Source organism: Scaptodrosophila lebanonensis, unplaced genomic scaffold, assembly GCF_003285725.1.
Source record: "Scaptodrosophila lebanonensis strain 11010-0011.00,11010-0021.00 unplaced genomic scaffold, SlebRS2 tig00000024-arrow-pilon, whole genome shotgun sequence".
NCBI lineage: Eukaryota > Metazoa > Arthropoda > Insecta > Diptera > Drosophilidae > Scaptodrosophila > Scaptodrosophila lebanonensis.
This window is the reverse complement of record NW_022060538.1, coordinates 22,102,608-22,124,691: the sequence shown is the minus strand read 5'-3', so window position 1 is coordinate 22,124,691 and position 22,084 is coordinate 22,102,608. Positions and strand designations below refer to the sequence as shown.

Sequence of the window (22,084 nt, the reverse complement as noted above, 5' to 3'; positions counted from 1 at the left end):
CAAAAGTATGTATGTGTGTGCGGGCACTATAGGAATGAGTGTGGAGGAGAAAGCTGGAGGTCAACTCAAAATCAAGCCGCTGCACTTCACCTACTATATCTATGTATATATATTTATATACTAGTGGTATGTATGTACGTGTACAAGTATATTCTTCATTCATAAAAGAGCTGCACGCAAACAAAACAGTCGAATGGGAAGTACATACATACATACCTACACACGAATGTGGGTTAACTAAATCGAAGGGATTGTGGTTTTGTTGTTGCGCTTATAATTTAACTAATTAAAGCCGGTTTCAATTTAACAAACATTTACGTTTTTGTTGTCATTTTCATTAGCATTAATACTTGCATCTTTCGTATCGCGTTATTATTATAAGTATTATTGTATTTAACGTTACGCTGCTTGCCCACAGTTGGGGGCGTGGCAGAGGGATCTAATTCATTACAGCACCACATTTTATAACTTTACACGCTGTTCACGCAAACAGAACTTGTTCATTAACTTAATGACATCTCATTCATATCGTGTTTAATTAATTATACATACATAGATAATAGTATATTAAGATTTAATTTCGCTAAATTGTGTTTTCGCATAATTTAATAGTTTCCTTTGCTTTAAACGTAATTATATATATACTATATATTTTGCAATGCATTTAAGATTAATTGCCGTCCGCTAAGCTGCTGGCCTCTTTTCATTTCTTTCACTTTTTTCTATGTAGCATGGCGGCGAAATATTTTACACAATAATTTGATTGGCTAGTGGGCATAATTTCTTTTTTTTTCATTTTCATTTTGGTATAACATAGTGATATATGTATATTTGTTTGTATATATTTACGTAAATATTATGCTTTTGGTTTTTTTTAAATTTTTTTTTTGGATTTTCTCCTTAGCAAGTCTTGAGTTGAAGCTATAATTCTTAGGCTTAATTAATTTGCTTTAATTTCTTTTCCAGTGATCTGATAAGAATTTGTTCACATCAGCTGTAAAACATTATACATTATACTTTTCCAGCTAAAATATTGTACGAATGTATGTATGTCTGTATGTAATTGGTTGGTTATGTGTTTCATTCTAAATGTTATTGCAACAAACCCTAATCGGCGCGTTTTTAGTCGCGCGCCTGTACACGTCTCGCGTTTTGTGCGCGGCCGCTTATTATCATTGCATCATAAATGTGTTGTTGTGTTTGAAGTTGTTGTATTTTTGTACACTTAATGTTATTGTTCTTGACTGCATTAACTAATATGTATGTATGTCTGTAGGTTTGTCTTTAGGTATGTTGGTAGGTATGTATAAATATAGATCGAGTATTGGTAACTATATTTTTGCTTGCCTCTTCATCGCTATTACTTTGTATTGCTAATTTGACCCTATTTGTTTTTGTTGTTGTTCTTCACCTCCATCTCCTCCCACACACTTACACATACCACTCCTTGACGTCTTTCGAGTCCCGTTTCTTAGCCTTTGGCTGCACTAGACCCGCCATCTGAGGTCGCCCATCACTGCCGTAGCCGAGCGAGCCGCTGCCGCTGGACATCATGCCACTAGCTGTAGCTCCAGCAGCAGCACCACCACCACCGTTGTGTCCATTGTGGTGCTGGGCCTGCTGCTGGCCATGGTGCGAGCCACCCGCTGCCTGGTGGTGCTGCCGCTGCTGATGGTACGAGCCGTTGGTGCTCGTGTTGCCCAAGAGCGCGGCATTCGGATTGTGGGAGCCGTAGGCGGCTGCCTTCTCGCTCTCGGTCTTGTACCCACGGTCGCCGTTGGACTTGAGCCAGAGCACCAGCAGGATGACCAGTATGACGGCGATCAGTATGCCCGCCACAATTCCAATGATCATCGCTGTGCGTTCCTCCTCGATCGAGTTGATGCGTCCGCCCTTGCCTTTGGGTCGATAGCTATTCACATTGGTGTTATAGTTGGTGCCCCCGTAAGGTGGCACGCCATATGGCGGCGGGTCTGGCTGTGGTGGCATCGGTGGCGGCAACGGCATCGGGTGTTCATCTGGCAGTGACATACGCTCGTGATCGCGATCGCTGCCTCCACCACCGCCACCACCTGCTATATACACGTCATAGGGAGTGGTTTCGCGTTCCGTGACAGTGCTACGTATCTCTGGTGGCGGAGTGGCCTGTGTGGTAGTCGTAGTTGTTGTTGTAGTGCTGCTGGTCGTGCGACTTGTCGTTGTGGCGCGTTGTGTGGACGTAGTGTGAGCACCACTGGTGCTGCTGGGCTGTTCTTGGGTGCTGGTGGCACTTGCCGAGGTGGTCACGTACGAGCTCTGGGTAACGGTGCTGCTGCCTGATCCAGAACCAACGCTAATGCTGCTGCTGCTCCGTTGCTGCTCCGTGGTGAGGTCGTTGCGACGCGGTGCTCCATCCGTAGTCGAGGCGGTTACCAGCTCGTTATTGGACTCTGTAAGTGGGGAGCAGGCTGTTTTTAGTGTTATGCTTCAAGCGAAAATCTCTCTGTGTATGTGTGCGTATGTAAAGGTGAGTGTGTGATTAGTGTGTGCTGTGTGTAAGAGATACTGCTGTTGCCAATATAAACGACACATCAATGTTAAAAAACTATTTTTGCTTTGAGTTTTGTGTTTCCCATGTTAAGTACTAACCGCCCGCCAAAAACATTCTACACACATTCGGGTTGGTTTCAAAATTTATTCAACAGTTTGACGCATCGTCTTAAAGTCACAAGTTAGATAGACAAGATAATTTATAGATATTAGTCCTTTGTCTTAGATAAAAAGAGACAAAAGAGTCACATAGGATATGAAAAAACAAAATAAATCAAACATTTTCGTTACAGCATTCAAGCCCATTCTCACAATCTCCTCAGAAATGAGCCGCAGATTCTGTTTTTATATCAAATTATCAAATAAGAATATAAATCAAATATTCAAGTGTATTCTCACAATCCCGCCTGAACTAGCCATAATTATACAAATTGAATGTAATAAAATAAATATTGAACAAGTTTGTCAGACTAGGGGACAAATTTTAGAGCAAACATTTTTAAATTGTTATTCATTTCTATAAATTCTTCTCAGGCGTATTTTAGTTTTCTCAATTAGTCCTCTCTTTTTGGTGACTTAACACAATGTATACTATCGTCCTCTCCTCCCTATACATACTGCACGAGATCATACATAGTATCGGGATCTTTCACATGGATGGGTTCAATTGCAATTGATTTTCAGAACAAAAATAAAAAATGTGGGAGCTTTGCTCTTTCCATCCAAAACAAACGACTTGTATAATTCAGTTACGTATGCTTGTATGTAAGTATATAGATAGATATGCTGTTTCACAGTGTCTGAGTATATGTATGTGTTTGTGTATTGCTCGGCTGATATGTACAATTGGATAAAAGATAACTAATAGGAAGAAATACTTCTGTACTTCTGTGTATGTGTCTTTGGGATCCTTTCGCTATCGTCGCTCCTCAGTGCTCATACGCTCTTACTTGCTAAGTACATATGTACATACGAATATGTATATTGCATATAAATACATATTCACAAACAGACACACATACGCACACATAGACATATATGCATGTATGTGTGAATGTATAATAGACCACACGCCCGCCCCCCCTTTTATAGTATTTGGGTGCACACGCTACTGATGGGTGTGGTAGTTCTTGTTGTTCTTGTTGTTGTAGTTCTTGTTGTAGTAGTCATAATAGATGTTGTTCTTGTTGTTCTTGTTTTTGTTGCTTGTTGATATTGCTGTTGTTGTTGTTGTTGTAGTAGTTGATGGTTGTAGTTGCGCATGAGCGTGTATTTGTATTTTCATAATTGCTTGCTTCTTTCAATTTGTTTTATACACACATACTAAACAAATTAGTAGACATATGTATGCATGTTGCTGATATCGTATATAAGTAGTTAGTTAATTATAGGAGAGCTTAGTAGTTAGTCGTGCTACTTATGTGCATTTTTGGCTACTACAGTACACGTATTTTATGGAAATTTACAGAGTATCCAAGGCGCAATCACAGTCAGAAATATGAAGACGTGTTCACATTCTGAAAGAGACACATAAGGCGTACTCATGTCAGTTCAAATTACAAGCATCATCATATCATCATCATCATCATCAACAACAGAGTAGTAGTGGGTGATACGAAAGTACGAGTTGTTCGAAAATATATTTGGCACAAAGTACCAGATGAGACGACGTTGGCGCTGAAGATGACGCGAGTGGAATGATGCGTTACTGAAACTGAATTGATCTGATCTGATCCGAGATTGAGATTGATACTGAATTTGGGGGGGGGGTTGATAGAGATTGAGCTGAGCTGAACTGAATTGAACTGAACTGAATTGAACTGAGCGAGCGTATTTGGTTGGTAGATTGGTTGGTTGGTTGGTTCTTGATTGAATTGTGATGTTGTCAATGGTTGTGGCTGAGGCGTTGCGAGAGTGCTTTTACTTAATGCTAGTTCAATATTAAGTATAACTGTATGTACAGTAAAGGTTTCAACGTATGTATATAGGTATTACGTATGTTTTTTTTTTTTGAGCTTTGCTAATGGAAGCGTACAAAAAGCGTAGCATAGTTTAAGGCGCGCAAGCCTTACCCATAACATAACTGTGTTTCTGTACTAGTGTGTTACTGTGTGTGTGTGTGTGTGTGTAGTATATATCGTAAAAGAGCAACTTCAAAACTATATATGTACATATGTAAATAAGTATATTCCCAGAGCTTATGCTAACTCGTTACAAGTTTTAAATATTTACAAGAATTTCTAGCTAATGTTTAATGATGTGCGCGCGTGTGTGTGCGTCTGTGTGTGTATGTTTGTATTTTCGTGATTTCAATGCCAATGACAGAATGACAGCACACTGGCCAAAATCAAAAGCAATTTCGTCTCTGAGTCAATTAACTAAAGCTAAACAAAATGAAAAGCTCAACTCACCTGCGCCCTTAGCAGTGCTGGTTGATGTAAACTGCTCTGTAGTCTCGCCATAGTCGCCGGAGCCGTGCAGGCAATCCTCATCATCACAAGCACGCTCTGTTCCATTGGTGTTGTTGTTGCGATCGGTACTCACGTTCCCCTGCTGCTGTGAGGTAGTCGTCTGCTTGGTAGGTGGGACATAGACTGGTGTGATCAGATCATCGCCGCTGCCCGACTCGAAGGGCGGCGTGCACTCGTCCTCGTCATCGCCGCGACACCCAGAGCCGGCACCGGAGAAGATCAGATCATCTATGGCACCCGGATACCCACTCGCTGGCGTCTGTCGAGTAGAGTTCAAAGTCTAATTTTACTTCAGTTGATCTGGCGCCGAGCTGGCAAAGTGGTTACTGTTTCAAAGTGGTTACTGAAGTAAGTGCGGTACATATTTGTATGGCGTGTATAGTATATACTTGTATGTAAGTTGTGTGCATGTGTGTAAGCAGTATGTAGGACCGTCTATTGCTTATAAATCTATCCTTTTGAAAAATGTTCAAGCCCTCAGAAAGCCCCTGAAAGATCACCGATTGCATTACAGGTGCATTCTATTGGTACTCATGACAAAATTCCATTCACAGCTTAATCAAACAAATTACAATATAAAAGGAATCAATGGTCGAAAAAATATATTTCTACGATTAACATTATTATTGTTATTATTATTATTGATTTGAAGTTTAATATTAATCATATATTTTATTTAGTTTAAAGCAATTTATAAAACTATATTTTTTGAAATCTATAAAAGTTATCCTTCCTTCAGAAGATTTTTCTATTCCTTATCCTCCCATTTGCCAGCAGATATGGGGAATGCTTTTCAAATCCGCTAGGGAAAAACCTGGGTCCTACATACATAGTTTTGGCCATTCTGTGATTATGTGGTGAGTGTTCAGATTAGTATTGAGTTGTGTGTGTATATGTGTATATGTGGGTGTGTGTGATTATGTAGAGTCATGCAGCGTTATTGCGGCCAATTGGCTTAATTACAAGTAGTACAGTGCAAAAAGAAATCATATATGTTATATACATATCTGTATATACTACATATATACTTGGTGGTTGTTATATAGTAGTTATATTCACAATTATAGATACATATGTATTATGTTGTTATGCTGTGCATCCAAAGATCAACAAATCAAAAGTTATAGCGTGTTAGTGGCAAACTGGATAAGTGCGTTTAAAAGCGGTACAAAACTAGCCACGCCCCCCAATCAGCAGGGACTGTGGCAGCGCTGGCAGAAAAACAAAATCGAACGAAAGAAAAAGAAAAAGGGTAATAGTTATGCTGCGTTTCTAATACAAGTAATTTATACATTTATCAGCTAATACTTTAGGTTTCAATGTTAAACATATAGCAGTTGGGGCTTTGAACCCAGTTTCCTCAATTTGAAAGATAAATGGCAGTTTTGTTTGTATTGAACGCTACTTGAACGCAATGTTAACTGAACTAAGTCGGACAGGACTTGTGATTTGAGCTGGTTATGGAAATAGTCGAAAAACTGTACAGCATTCAGTGCGATCAAATCGGCTGGGAAAGGGGGTTCACAACGCATATATGTATATTGGTTACAACGCATTAAGCTTATTACATATGTATTTGGTTTAGTATTGGTTTTAAAGAAAGAATTTCGAATAAACTTTAATTTTTTTTTTTTTTTTTTTGTTGAATACGATGAGAAAAATACTTGGAAAGTTGAAAGTTGAGAGGAATTCAAATAAAATTTCAAATAAATTCCCTAACCTGCTGCATTCTCTGCAGATCATTTCTATCTAATACTCCAGTTACCAATTGAACATCTCCTCGTATAGTGATGTGGGGATCGCGCTCGACGGCCAGATCCAAAATTCGCAACTTGTTTACTGACAAACCGGCTATGACGCCCGCAAAGGGTCGTTCGATCCGCGTCCGGCCAGTGCGACTGAATTTGCCGCCGACTTGAATATTGGACATGGTGTTGAACACCGTCGAGTGATGGCCTACAGACAAAGTCAAGATATAGCACATAGAGAGGAAGGCAACTGTGTATATCACCACTGTGTACTCACCCTGCGGATTGAGCGTCTGCACATTATAGTCATCCAGCTGGAGCGTTCCATTGCCGCCCTTGCGCGTAAAGCGGACCACGTGATAGGTATTGTCGTTGACCTTTGTGCCAATCTCGCCCAAGGGCAAATCAACGCTGCCAATGTTATACACCATGAAGATATTGCCCTCCACAATCTCCAGCTCCATATAGTCCTGTGTGGTCGCGCTCTCTATACGCAGCAGCACTGCGTCTGTCTTAGTGGTAATGAAGCCCAACGCGATGTTGTCTTCCTCAGTGTCGGCCTGCATGCTCTCTGGAAAATTGTACTGCACTATTCCCTTATTGTTTCCAAACTCATACGCAATGGACTCTGCAATGAGTAGAAACAAATACACACAAATCAGAGTGACCCAAGATTTGGAAAAATGTACCGAATTCGACTATCTGGGTAGACAACATAATGCTGCATAGTGTGATAAGAGCAGTTCAAAAAGGTAACATTAAATCCTCAAAGGTCTGTGGTTATAGCGATCACTTGGCATCATTTGCAATTATTCAAAGATCACTAGGAACTCTTTTGTGGATCTCGACAAGCAAATCAACCCAATTGAATCATGGGAGATAGATTTTTGATCAGTGCTCGTTTCAGACTCATAAGACGTTTCAGGTGGAGTACATGCCACTTAATTTTTGATAGAAAGTTTGGAGAGTCCTTCAACAGCGCTTCATCTTATTCTACCGCGTATTAAGCTTTCAAATGCGACATTTGTACTTTCTGATTTTTGTATGAGTTACTTGTATACGCACCGTCGTAACAGGTTGGCCCCGTGTAGGAGGTCATGTCACACTCGCAAGCATAGGCATTCCACTGCTGCACACACACACCGCGATTGGCGCACGCATTCTGACTGCACTTGGTGGGTCCCTCACAGCCGCTAACGACCAGCGAGCTGGGCACTACGGCATCGTTTGTTAGCGAAGGCGAGGTGTCTCCCAAATCGAGCGAGGCCAGGCAGCCTTCGAAGCCGGAGCGCGAGGATATGGACGCCGGCAGCTTGGCGTACATGTCCTTGAACACACCGCCTATGTACAGAATGCCAGCCAGCTCGAGATGCATGTTATTGCCCGTCAGCGTGATGATCTCAAACGAATCGTCCACGGTCAACGTGTGCGTCTTGGGGCCCGGTCGACGAATGCTGACTTGATGCCAGCGATTGTCGTTCATGTGTATCCGGGACTTATCTCGCATTGTCACCGGCCCATCGCCCAGATCAAAGGTGTAGTGTATGTGTCCATTAACCAGCTCCACTGCGACAAAGTCATTACGACGTCCCCCATTGAAGATGAGCAGTCCATTGGGCTCAACGGTCTTGAAGCGAAAGTCTATCGATATGCTGGAGTAGGCCTTGAGCATGGCCAGGCCCACGTAGGAATGCTTGGAACGAAAGGTCGCGGCATGATATGGTTGTCCTGGTGGTGAGTTGACGAATCGCGCCGTCAGCTTAAAGGTGGCACTGGGCAAGGCCGATAACTCCGGACCCAGTGATTTCACAATGTCCAGATACCTTTGGAGCAAACAAATATATTATATTTGAATTGCATAAATAAAAAGTATGCGTTGATTGTTTGTTTTTTAATCGTACTTTTAAATTTGAGCAATTGATTTAGTCCTTGTAATTGGATTATTGAGGAAAATATTTGCAATTACAAAAGTTAGATTTCTCCCATTTTAAAACTCAATTCGCAAAGTTAGAATATTATCACCTTCTGCTATCTAACGATGATATCGCTTTTGAAATAATAATTTGAATTTCTTTGTATGCGGAGTGTTTCTCTTCCTGTCTCTGTTATCCACACATTTTACAGTCTGGCTTTTAAACAGGACTTTGAGTAATTAAAATGATTAACAGTATATTATTTTGAAAGATGAAGAACTCTTTTAATGAAATCTGATACTTGTTTGTTGCATTGCCGCATTGATTGGATGTTGCTCACAATCAATGCAATATTTTATAAGACATTAATATATGGCCTAGAGATAATATTGATTTTTAATTTTAAGTTCTGCTTACCGCTGCCCATTGAACACAAAGCCCTGCATTTGACCCACAAAGTTAGGCATGGTCGACGTCATTTGTATCTCCTCCTCGGCATGGAACAGACCGCCTAGGTGTATGGAGCGTATCTCCATGGTGCTGTGGCGGCCCAATATTGTCTCAGCTGTGCAAAAAATTAACAACAAGGGTGATAAAAACTCAAGGGGCTCTTGGTTGCGGGTGCACAGCCTACGCCTAGGCTCTAATAATTATGTAAGGCATAGTTGGTAGTAAGTACCGTTATTATATGGCATAAATATATATGTATATATATTCATATATTGGTATACATATATTGATTGATATAGAGTATAGGTGACAAACGATTGTTCTTTAGTTACAAGAAGCACATACGTATACATATGTATTCAAATAGTTGTAATAGTATTTAGTAGAGTACGATTATATAATTAGGTAGGTATGTATGCTTTTTAGTAGACATATAGTAGCTAAGGTTGTTTCAAAAGAATTCAAGCAGTTGCTGTTGTTGTTAGCAATATAAATATTGCTGTCTGTGGTGACTGATTGTTAGAGTTGTTAGGATTTTGTTGTAGTTGTTGTTGTTGCAATAGTATTTGTACTTAAAAGTACTTGCAGCTTGATAAATACTATAGAAAGGTGCAGTTTACAATATAAGTAATTATGTATGTTAAGTAGCTTAACTTGAAAAAGTAAGAAAAAATTAAATCGAAATTGAAATCGAAATTGAAATCGAAATTGAAATCGAAATTGAAATCGAAATTGAAATTGAAATCGAGATCTGTCGTTGCAAGCTTTTGAGCAGCACTATCAAATACCGCATACAAACATACTTATACATATGTACATATGTATGCATGTATGTTTGTACTTATGTGGTATTATATGCGTTAGCAACGCCAGCTGCGCAAATTAAATGAGAAAAAGAAAACAAGAAAACAAATGCTGCAAAAATAGTAGTACGCTAAGATAAGTTTTAGGGTGCGCATTTGTTTAGATTCGATATACGAATATATAGTACACAAATAATGCTTCCATTTTGTTGATTACTTGATTAGTAGTTGGTGTGGGTGTCAAAGTGTGTGTGTGTGTGTTACATTTTTTACGTGGCGGTGACTTTTCGTTTAGGTGCATTGCTCGCAAAAAAGACAAGAAATAAAATAAAAGGCTATTTGAGAACTAAAGAGAAACTAAAACTATAATGAAGTGACAGAATAAAGACCTACGACAGTAAGGAGAACTGAAGAGAGCTCAAGATACCGTTAGCTCAACGCAATACGTCAAACGATGTACATGTGTATGTAAGTGTTGGTAACGACAGTCAAACGACATTGAAACTAAACATCGACTGGTCTCTCTGTGTGGCCGTGTCTGCTTGTATGTTTCCGTGAGTGTGTGTCTTTATGCCGATGTTGAACAAGTTTTGATCGATGATTTCGTTGTAATCGTTGCTGGCTTGATTTCGATAACCGGGTCCTGCGGTATGGCACATGTATATGTATGTATATATGTATGTACGAGTATACTATGTATATGTGTGTATGACTACGGTGCATTTGACTTAACGAGCGCAGGTGTTGCATGGCCATATCGCGTTCACGATTGACAACTTGATTGTGCATACACATGCAAATGGCAAAAATTGTAATTGTGATTGTAATTGGAGCTAGAACTGAGTATGAGAATAGACTGAGACGGGGGCTACCGGGCGAGCGAGCAAATGGCGTTACAAACATGGCATGGTTGTTGCTGTTGTTGTGTCAGTTCGTGGTGCAAAATGGCGCACGTTCGCCGTTAACTAAGTGCGGTCGTACACAATAATTAGGCCCATTTATATTTATTTATTCGTACACTTCACTTGCTTTGCAATACATATATACATTTTACTTCATACATATACTATACTTGTATTGTATAAATTCGAGTAGAGAGAAAGAGGGAGAATTGATAAAAGCGAGAGAGAGAGAGAGAGCGAGACCGAGCTAGAGGCTAGAGACTAGAGCGAGAATTACAGCGTAGCAGAGACAATAAGTCATGCGATTTTTACTTAATTGTTTTCATTTTAATATGCTTTATAACTTCATTTTAGTTTGGTGCGCACATGCAAACGTTGACGTGTGCCTACACACATACATACTTTCTATGCGTATGTATGTATGTATGTTTATGCGTATGTATGTGTGTGCGTTGCGTGCGCGTAGATAACACCGTTGTGCAGCTCTGTGTGTGCCAGTGCGTTTGTATGTGTGTATGTCTTCTATAGGTGTACAAGTATATGTGCGAGTCTGCTTGTGTGTGAGTGTACTGACAGCCCGCGGGCCACGAGCTCCCACACAGCGAAAAGCCGCGCCGAACTCGCGCACTCGCGAGCTCGTATGTTGGCCCCATGCCGTTCTGGCCATGTATTTTCTTGTACACTTACACAATGAGAACTGAGTCACGTTTATTTACTGATAGTTAGTTGCAATTCTTGTTTGGTTTGGTTTTGTTTTGTTTTGTTTACTTTACTTAACACAAAACTAATTACATATTAAATGGTGCAAAATTACAGCCCTGGGCGCTTCCAAACATTGTTTTGCCTTCTCGTCTCAATAGGTCGTTCGGCTGCCGGTCGCGTTTTTAGTCGCGCCAACGCGTGTGCGACTGCTATCGAGCGATTGGGGCAAAAAAATGTTCCACCGAGTTCTTGCGTGTCGATTTTTTCTCTCGCCTAAAAAAAATTGAAATTATTTAGGTTGCAATTTGCCTTTTTCGTTTCGTTTTTTTCTCTCATTTTTCTTTTTGGAAAAAGGTCATTTAGATCACATTGTGTGATTTGAAAATTGCATTTCACATTTGCCTTTTTCACAACGTACTATTAACTTGAAGATGTAGTTGTTGTTGCTCTTAAAATTGTCTCATTGTTTTTACACATACGCCTCAATTATACTTGTAGTTTATAAACATGTCGCACGTGTTGATTGTTGTTGTTTAGTTTATGTTACAGCAATATTTTGAATTATGATTATTTTTAAGATTATATTATGCCTGTAAAATCTTTTTTATTTACATGAAAATAATGTAAATTACACAACAACTAAACAATCTTTTACTTCTTCATAACTCATAGTTTGTGGTTTTGTTTGATTTGAGGCAAGTTCTGAATGGAATTCAGCGAGAGCATTCGATAATGCTTGAGGAAGACACACATTCAATGCAAACTGACTGAGAAGCTTTAGGAGATAACATTAAATTCAATTGAAATATTTATCGGATTTAAAAAGAGACTGAGAAATTCTATCAACACAAGGAATTTCGAATATTTTCCAGAAATCCGAAACTAGTACAATAAATAATGTTACGTACAAGGAATAAGTAGTCTTTAAGTAACTCATATTTTAGCACTTAACAAAATAATTTTATGTTATTACAGACTATCGCTTCCATTGCTCTGCACTCAAATTCAAGCCACCACAACTAAAATATACAATTATCCGAATTGAATTATAATTTACAATTAACAGAAACGAAACAAGAACAAAACTTAAGCACATACAAGTATGTGGGCTTTCCATATTGCTTTAAGGACAAAACAATTTACAAGACAATCAATTTAATATTTATAACATTGATTGATATTTATAGAGCAGCCTCCGCTGGCATTGTCTTTGGTACGAGCGCTGATTTATGATTGTGTGTGTCTCTCTTATTTGTCTCATGTTTTTGACTGTTTCTGGCACACTTCTTGATTTTAAATTGGAAATTCATTTAAAAATCAAACAAACTATACGAAAGTTAAGGGTTCAGTATCATAAATTATAACACAACATCGAGATGTTTCAAAAATTCTTATTTGAACTAACAATTTGAGAAATAAAGCTTATGGATGAACCCAATGAGCTATGGAATAGCTAATCAAATGATCAAACTAATGATTGCAAAAATATTTACGAATATTTTCGAACAACTGAAAATGAAATGATGTTTAATCGACTGGAGCAGCATGTGGGGTAAAACGAAACAAACATAGTATGTATACGGGTGATTGGAAGCGACTCGATGTACTCGTCAGTTTGTGAAAGTGTGTTCGGGTGATGTTCAAAACTATTTCATAGATGCGTAAATTTCAAAATTTAAAGACAGTGAAAGTTAAGGTATATATATAGAGAGAGAAAAAGAGTGGGAGCTCAAATTCGTTCATCATTAAAAATTTACGAAAAACGTAGAATGAATAATGAGTTTCAAAATAAAAACTTAACTCGCTAAATACTTTTCATGTTGCTTTGTATCATATAGATCTTTTGGATTTGTGTGTGTGTGTCTGTTTGTGTCGGTGTGGATGTGTATGTGTATGTGAGTATGTGGAAAATAAAATAAATGAAAATTCCAAAACGTAAGAATCGAAAGAAAAAGAAAATGAAAAACTGTTGCCGACTGCACTTTCAATTGTCTGTTTTTATCCATGGGTTTGTCTAAAGGTTGTGGCAACTAGCACCTTCACACGCACCCTGACACATCTTAACACATGGATAAAGGGGCGGGTGATTGGTCAACACTGAGCAGAAGACATGGCAGTCTGAATAGTGAATGCTGAAAGTATTTTCATTGCTTCAGTGGGATATGGGACTAAACTTTGAAAATGAATTCAATTGGAATCAGAACTGTCCTGGCAGGAGCACGTTGGCTCAAAACTTATGCTCGGGAGACCTGAGATTCGGGAGTTTCTTAAAAAAACGACACGGCACGACACGTAGTAGGGCAATAGATGTGCTGTTGATACATACATAACATACCCCTGACAGGGGGAGCCCCGTCAACTTGTAGACGCAGATTGGAGGCACGACGCGAGAAGCGTATGGTGTGCCAATTGTTGTCATTAAGCACCGACTGGCCAGCGAGGAGGTTCTGCAAAGAAACATATAGTACGTATAAAGTTATATTTTCAGCCTTCACCCTGCGACCGAGCCTACCTTTTCGCGATCGCTGAGCCGGACGCTGGCACGAACGCGCCCCGCTACTAAAGCAATTTCCAACCGATCCGGTGAGTTTGACTCCGCACTGGTGAGCAATAACAGGCCAGCCGGCCTCGATGTCTTGAACCGTATTACCAACTCCTCCGTTTGTGTCTTGCTGCCCTGTCCATTGCCCAGCCAAATGGTCATGTGCTGGCTGCCGTTGAAGGCCAGAGTGGCCAGCTCGCGGCCGCAGGTCGGACCGCCGTAGAGTGTTGCCGTGCAGTCACAAATAGGTCTATTCCAGCCCTCCAGGCATGTGCCACCATTAAGGCAGGGGTTGCCATTGCACACGTTTCCCTGCACATGACACGAAGGTTTCACCGAAGCTGCGCACAGCAAACGGATTATCAGCTAAAATCAGACCATGATTGGGCCGGGCGAGTACTCACCCGAGTCCTGCACGCGTGCAAAGGCCGCTATATCGATCGCCTTGCCGCTCAACACCAGGTCACGCAAACAACCGACGAAGCCTTGGCGCAGCGTGGCCGTCCAAATGGCCGGCGGCCAGGCAATGTTGTTATAGGCGGGCCCTACTCCCCCCACATACATGTGGCCGTCTAACTCGAGGATGGTGCCATCGCCTGGCGTGCGAAAGTCGTTCCAGACCCCATCCACGCTCACTTTCGCATCGCGCCCATTACGCCGGAGGATCAGGTCATGCCAGTCACCGTCATCGACGCGGCGACGCGACGCGCGAATCTTTGATGCGCCAGATCCCAAATCCAGGTGTATGTAGATATGGCCATTCAGCAACTCAATGGCTATAAGCACGGGCTGTGGGGGAGGGGTCGATTAGGGCGATGCTCTTAGATTAGGTAATATCTAAGCCCGTATTACTTACATTCTTAGCTCGCGGCTGTTTGGAGCCAGTGGCCAGTATAATGATGCCGTTCGGCTCCTTGGTGCGAAATTTGAAGCTAATGGAGCTCTGTTTTCCCGTCTCCCAGGGTGGCAGCACTAAGTGTGATTCGCGCGTCGTGAATGTAACCGGGTCCTGTGGATCGCCACTGGGACACTGATACTCCACATTACCCGCCACCTGTATGAGCTTGGAGCCACTCTTGGCCAGATCTATTAGATTCAAATTCAATGTGTCCGCCGAGAACTCCACCTTGCGTAGACAACCCACGAAGTTATTGTGCACTCGTGCGCCGAGCAGGGCGCGAGGATTCACCGCTCCTCCCACATAGACGCGGGAGGAGGACAGCATGGTGAACTTACCCGCTATGTGTGAGTGATCCGTGTAGACATCGTCGACAACGGTGACCAGCTGTGGACAGAGCACGAGTACATATAACAATTTATAACGCATACGCCACATAGTTCGAGCTTCAAAAACTTGACCTAAGTGAACAACAAAACATTATTTTACTGCCATACGCGCAGCAATTATGGCGCAGATTCAATCACGGTCTTCAAAATTAAACTAATATTTAGGCGATCCCCAAAAATTATACACTACTGCTTATATGCGCTAATAGAGTTGCACTCACCCGACAGAAGCTGGTTATGGACGAGATCTCCTGGATGCGGCGATGCACGGTAACCTTGTGCCACTGATGGTCATCGAAACGTACCTTCGACGGCTTTATGTGCATCTCCTGTTTGCCATTTGCTAAACCCATGGTTAAGGAGACGCCACCATCGCGCAACGCTAAATTCAGATAGTCAGTGCCGTGACCTGTATAAAAGAGCAGTCCGTTGGGCTGTCGCGTTCGAAAGTAGAACGAGATGGCGTCCTGGGCACTGACAATGGGCTCGGCGCCCGTCTGGCCTAGATCGTATGAGAGGAACTGTGTACCGCGGAACGTTGCTTCCGATGGCGCCTTCTCCTTCTCGCAATATTGGCCATCGTACTCGAGATTGCGACACTCACAAATTGGACCGGAATCAGTGGATATGCAGATGCCGCCATGCTGGCAGGGATCATGGCGCTCGCATGCGTCCGATGTATTACCGCGCACTCCCTGCGAAAGGTGTACCATTACCCAAGAATTAGACTAAACTAAACATCGACACATAAACTATTTAAAAATTTTTTAATGCACCATGAAACCATTAAGGTATACAATATATTGTCATCAATTATAATGACATGCTGACATGATGCTTCATCAAGAACAAGAGCAAAAAAAATAGAAAAAGAAAAAAAGGTTTGCAAAGGTAATCCTTTGCATTGCAGTTTTTCACACATTATTTATTCTATAAATCAGCTACAGAGTAGTGCCGAATTAAGAAGGAGTTATTTCTGGCATTTGCATATACTCTAATTGTGGGGGCAAATGGACGCTTAATTTATCAATATAATACCAATTACATTAACGAAACCACTTCTTAAAATTTCTTTCAGTAGATCATTAACAACTAATATCCTATTAAAATTATAATAAAGATTCAGAGTCAAATACTAGACCACCATTTCTATATCAGAACAATTAAAATAATATCTATAAGTTTTCACCAATTTTGTAAACACCGATATTAAAATAAGGAGCATTCAAACAGGGACATTAAACAAAAAAATGGTTTCAATATAAATACATTGTACTTCGATGCTTCTTTTTTTCATGAAGATATTGCAGTGAATTTAAGCAGCAGATTAAAAAACAAATCCTAGAAACTCCAAAGATTGCAATTAAGGGAACTTAAAAGGATTGACACTAAACAAAATCTATTGAGAAAAATTATTTCTACTGTCTACAAGTTGTAAGAAATTAATATATATTTGATTGGTTTATTTATATTTTCGCTCCATTTCGGCGTCTCACTCTTAAGCTCATTTTAACTCAAGATTGGGTTTCTTGGTTTGGACACCTACTCTGTTCTACCATCTACGATAAATAATTATTGACTTTGTTCTCGTAGTAATAGTTTGTTGAGAGAGAGGAAGAAGAGTGGATGACTTACCCTTGCCACCTTCTCGCGGGCTGGCATCTCACTATGATCGCAAGGTCCGTCGCCGCATTTAATGTCACGCGGCTGCTTCATCTCCTGTCGTCGCGTTGAGCCGCCCGGCTGGTCCGCATAAACAAGATTGCGTATAGCGCCGCGGAAACGGGGCTCAAAAATGACGCTAGGAAGGGCCAGCAGCGCCAGCTTGCTGCTGTACCAGTTGGGCATACCGCCTACATAAACATCCGAGTTAGTTGCAAACTTGCCGAATTGAAACTCCTTGCCCTTGGTGGAGCGCTGTTGCGAGACCCCGTCGACAATTAACGATGTCTGGTCATCGTTGCGCAGCACCTGCACCTTATGCCAGTGTCCGTCATGGAGCTCGCGACCAACAGTTATTATTTGGGCACCGCCACCTAGATTGTAGCGCAGTCTCAATGCTCCCTCCACAAGCTTGAGCTCAAAGAAATCATAGGTGCCGCCGTCGTCGGTGTACAACACCAGTCCGTTGGGCTGTTCCGTTTTGAACTCCAGTTCCAATGTGCCATTGAGGCCGGTGTACCACTTACGGAAGGTGGCAAACGAGCTTTGCGAACCATCCAGCTGAAAGCCGGCGGTGAGCGTCACGAAGGAGGCGGCCAGGCTGACCAGCAGCGCGGTTACAATGAGCACGCGATAGGAGCGTCTGTACTCCACTTGTATGGGTTGCCTCATCTGACGCAGTCGTCTCTCGTCCTGATTTGCATCTCTTCGGCGTCGACGCGCCTTGTTGAATAGCAAATGCATGTCATCCTTCTCTTCATTGTGGTTGTCGGTGGCTGTAGCTGTGGCTGTGGCCTTGTGGGCTTTCCTAACATGTTGCTGGCTTGGCAGCAATGTTGTTCTCATGGTGGTGCTAAAGCTGGTGGTCAGTGGCGATGGCGATGGCTCTTGATTTCCCGTGGTCATTTTTTCAGCGCTCTGCACGCGTTTTCTCAGCAGTGGGGTCATGGTGCAAAGCACATAGTCTCACAGCTTGTTAGATGACAACGAATATGTCCTGTGATATGTTGGAGCTGCGTTGCGCGCACTTTGCACGTTCATTCACGCACACACGTGCACGCACACACGCAAGTTGCGCGCGTAAACGTAAAATGCCTCAGCGTATTCCAGTCCTTGAAGCTTTGCGCACATATGACTGACAGCCAATAAATAGGCAAGCGCACGCTCACACTTACACTCACAGCAGCTTTTCAACGTGTCCTTGTATTGGTGCGTACTATTACTACTCGACACTTTGGAATTTTATCCGTGCGTGTATTTTTCATTGAACTTTTTATTTTCACTCCTCAATGTTGTTGTTGTTGCTATTGTCGCCGCTTTCGTCGTGGTGAGCATGAGAGAGCGCGTCAGAGAGCTTGCGTCAAAAGCTCGCATACGCGAAGTTGGCTGCGGATGTTAAATCGCTTCACTTTTTCTTTTTTTTTTATTAATTTTGCCCTGATTTGCAATTGTTATTATTATAGCACTTGAGTTTTTGAAATTTTGTACATTTAATTAGCATATTGACCTGCAAATTTCTCACATGCACACACATCTTGATTACAATGTGTTGTTGCTGCTTTTCTTGTTGGGGGTTGTGTTGGCACTTGAACTAGCTGTGGCCATTGACGTGTCACACAAACGTTAGCGATGTGGATATGAAGGTGGGGGCAAAAGCTCGTGAGTCGCCCCTGCCACCCGATGCTGCTGCTGTTGTTGCTGGTGGTGGTGGTGCTGCTGCTATTGCTGTGGCGCCCACGAGCGCTCCAACGTACATGTACATACTAAAAATCGGAAAAAATTTTCACTGTACGTAGGCGAATTTTAAACGCGCCATGAATAACATTTTACGATTACTTTAATTGATTTTATCTCTTCTCAGGTGGCAAAACGAATCTAGCGCTCAATTTTATTTACGTTTAATCATTATTTCAATTGATTTATTGTTTTATTGGCTAGACTACTTGTCTCGTACGTTTGGCTTACACAATTCCTTTTCTATTTTGTTAACTTTTCAAGCACTTTTATCACCCAATTAATCTTTAAACATTTATTGCATATTGCCATAGATGAATTTATTTATCGAATTATGAAGGACACGCTTTAGTTAGCCAGGCAGCGCTGTATAAGAAATAGTAGTTTGATTTTTTCTCAAGCAGGGAGTAGAAAAATTTTGTGTCGAAATTTTTTCACAGCACTTCCGCTCCTCGAAGTTTTAATATCGATCCGCGCTGCATCCACGACAAGACTGAACTGCAATTTGAAACTTAATTTCTTCGCAGTGGTTCCAATGGATAACAAAAGCTCCGACAGCTTATTCACGGAATGGGAGCACGCGGCTTAGGCGACTCTGCCAACGCGCTTCTTATCCGTTAGCAGCCATAAAACAATTTTAATTTTCAAGCAATTGTGTGTGCAACAATATGATTGTGGATTTGTTATGTGCAGAGCAACTCCTTCCTCAAACAAACGTTTCCACAGTTTCCTCTTCTATTGAGCCCAAAAAAGTATGCTACGAAATTGGCCAGTTCTTTTAGGTGTAGAGTACAGAAATGCCAAAAATTAAAAGCTCCCTCTGCACGAGGCATGCATATGCGTACTACAGCTACACACACAAACACACATATACCAACATTCACACATATGCGTAATATGCGCAGCACGCAGGTTCATAACCTGCTCCACTCGAACCGTATTAGATGGGACAAGACAAGCGCAACCCTCACACACATGACTGACCCATGTAAATGCCTTGACATTTGTTGTGCACAATGTAACTACTAACTCTACACACAGCTTCGACAAGTCGGCGTCATTTCAATTCGATTTGCATGTGCATTGGATGTCGCTAAAAGTTTGCGTTTCTGTTACTTCGTCCATGACAAAACGTCTAATGTGTATGCATTGTACAAATATACAAGTACCCTGACAAGCGCAGCAAGGCCATTTAAACACATGTAGCTGTATAGCCAACTACGTTTCGCACTCAAAGCACGCAAAGGACATTAGAGAAAGCCACAAAATCTCAATGAAGGCTAACAAAAATTGCATAATTTTTAGATTTACCGTTAAATCATAAATGTAAATAACTACACGTTTGTGTTTTGCGATTCCCAAATAGCACATAAATATGCTGCAGATTTAAAAGAAAAAGTTGTGTCAAAGCCATTCAAAGCTTCGCTGCGCGCGCGCCTAATAAAATGTCCACAGGGTGATACATGTTCTGAAAGCCAATATCGACAGCAGCTTTTGCTTTCATCGATGGACATACATATGCTATCGTTTTCGCTTACATCAGCTGGCTGTCGACATCAGCCACTTACAAGCAAAGCATTGATAACAGCAAACAACAAACAGATTGTCAAAGATCTCCGTCAACGTTTGGATATATGTACATATGTACACATAGCTGCAGCTTTGAAAGAATAAACTATTGTTCTTACGTAATGACGCCACTGCTCACCAAAATTGGTCGGTTGGCCCGACGACTGCAATTCCAAGCCTGCCGCGCATCCCACACTGAACGTAAAGTGGAGGTGCATGGAATCGATTTAAACATTGTGGAAAGCGGCAACGGACCCCATAGTCTTTTACTCATGCCTGGTGCACTTGGCTCTGCCTGGACGGACTTCAAGCCACAAATCGAACAGCTGCCGGCACTGCTGCCCGATCACACAATTATTGCTTGGGACCCACCGGGCTATGGAAAGTCTGTGCCACCGAAGCGCAAATTTGGGCTTGACTTCTTTCGCGAGGACGCACAAGCGGCCGTTGAGCTGATGCGCACACTCAATAGGCCAAAATTCTCCATTCTTGGTTGGAGCGACGGCGGTATAACTGCGCTCATTATGGCCGGTCGAAACGCTGATGCTGTCGAGAAGCTGGCGATTTGGGGTGCTGGTGCATATTTGAACGAGGCAGAGGTGAAGATGCTGCGCGACATACGCGATGTAGAGAAATGGTCACCACGCATGCGCGCTCCCATGGAGCAGGTGTACGGTCCCGAGCGATTCGCTCAGCTCTGGGGAGAATGGGTGGATGCCGCTTGCGATATCTATAAGCTGTGTGACGGCGACTTTTGTCAGCAGGAAGTGACACAGTTACGTGCACCCATTTTCATTCTACATGGCAAGAAGGATCCCATGATAGCAGCCGAGCATGTGCCTTGGTTGCGGAAACAGCTACCACAGGCGAAATACCACGAATTTCCCGAAGGTAAGCATAATATTCATTTACGTTATGCAGAGGATTTCAACAAACTGGTGGCCGAATTCTTCAGATCCAATTAGAAAGCATGTGATATTTTAGAATCGAATAAAGATATATATAGCAATTTAACTACATAGTCTTCCTTATGGCATTTATTTTACTGTAAAACCGTTTTTTGGTAGTGCTTGATTATTGAATCTGCCCTCTGAGAATAGGAACATAGTCATCATACTGTGCCTGGTAGAAGTTGCCAGCCACGGGGGCGCCAAACTTGTATTTGGTCACATAGTCCCTGGTCTTGACACTAACGCGACCTTCACGTTGTCTGTAATAATAAATATAAATTAGATAAGCAATTATGACTAGCCAGATAAAGGAATTTATTATCATTTTAATTTCGACCCAATTGTTTAATATTGTACTCACGTCTTGGGAATGAATTTGTCCGTGGTAATTTTTTCGTTTTGCTTGAACACCAAAAACACATAGCGATGCAGTCCAGAGCCCTCTGGTGGACCGGAGCCAATATATTCGGCTAGGACTTGACCATCGGCCACTTTATTGCCTGGTATGTTGATAACAGCCCAGTGGAGAATCTCACGGAACTTAGGATCTGCACGGCTGGGCGCATCGGGATCCACCATTAAGAGTGTGTATAGGGCACCTGCCTCCGCATCCCAAGTAACTGTGGGCTGATCTTTCACCTGCGTAGGCGTCAGCTCCTTGCCCAAGTCGACCTGCACGCCGGATGGATATGAAACCTGTGCCTTGGCCGCAGGCTTAACATCAATAATGTCGGGAATAATGCCGCTGGTGTCCATGTTGTGTTTGCTTAGGTGTCAGCGCGTCGACTTCTGCCTCAAGCGCACAACGTACGCTATTTATCG

General features: G+C 41.8%; 3 protein-coding genes across 10 annotated transcripts; 1 reads left to right on the top strand and 2 right to left on the bottom strand.

Moving 5' to 3' along the window:
- Positions 1–876: 876 nt before the first annotated feature.
- LOC115620261 (neurexin-3) lies at positions 877–19,201 on the bottom strand. Of its 8 annotated transcripts, none has more exons than XM_030513413.1 (12): positions 16,983–19,201; positions 15,569–16,042; positions 14,917–15,345; positions 14,465–14,849; positions 14,031–14,401; positions 13,845–13,965; positions 9,079–9,226; positions 7,814–8,571; positions 7,026–7,376; positions 6,721–6,956; positions 4,941–5,280; positions 877–2,429 (listed from the first exon to the last, which is right to left on the bottom strand). In XM_030513413.1, the coding sequence occupies exons 1-12, from the start codon at positions 17,955–17,957 to the stop codon at positions 1,432–1,434; spliced, it is 5,586 nt and encodes a 1,861-aa protein (XP_030369273.1). In that variant the 5' UTR covers positions 17,958–19,201; the 3' UTR covers positions 877–1,431. The 8 variants fall into 8 exon arrangements, with proteins under 8 accessions (XP_030369273.1, XP_030369274.1, XP_030369277.1 ...); XM_030513414.1 differs by having other exon boundaries at positions 4,941–5,259; XM_030513417.1 differs by having other exon boundaries at positions 4,941–5,259; positions 6,766–6,956.
- Positions 19,202–20,336: 1,135 nt separating this feature from the next.
- Positions 20,337–21,331, top strand: LOC115620360 (valacyclovir hydrolase). The gene has a single exon (XM_030513564.1). It carries the CDS (start codon positions 20,378–20,380, stop codon positions 21,275–21,277), a length of 900 nt encoding a protein of 299 aa, XP_030369424.1. The 5' UTR covers positions 20,337–20,377; the 3' UTR covers positions 21,278–21,331.
- On the bottom strand, positions 21,322–22,044 carry LOC115620362 (protein D3-like). Its single transcript, XM_030513566.1, has 2 exons — positions 21,624–22,044; positions 21,322–21,522 (listed from the first exon to the last, which is right to left on the bottom strand). The coding sequence occupies exons 1-2, from the start codon at positions 22,016–22,018 to the stop codon at positions 21,387–21,389; spliced, it is 531 nt and encodes a 176-aa protein (XP_030369426.1). The 5' UTR covers positions 22,019–22,044; the 3' UTR covers positions 21,322–21,386.
- Between the last annotated feature and the right edge of the window lie 40 nt (positions 22,045–22,084).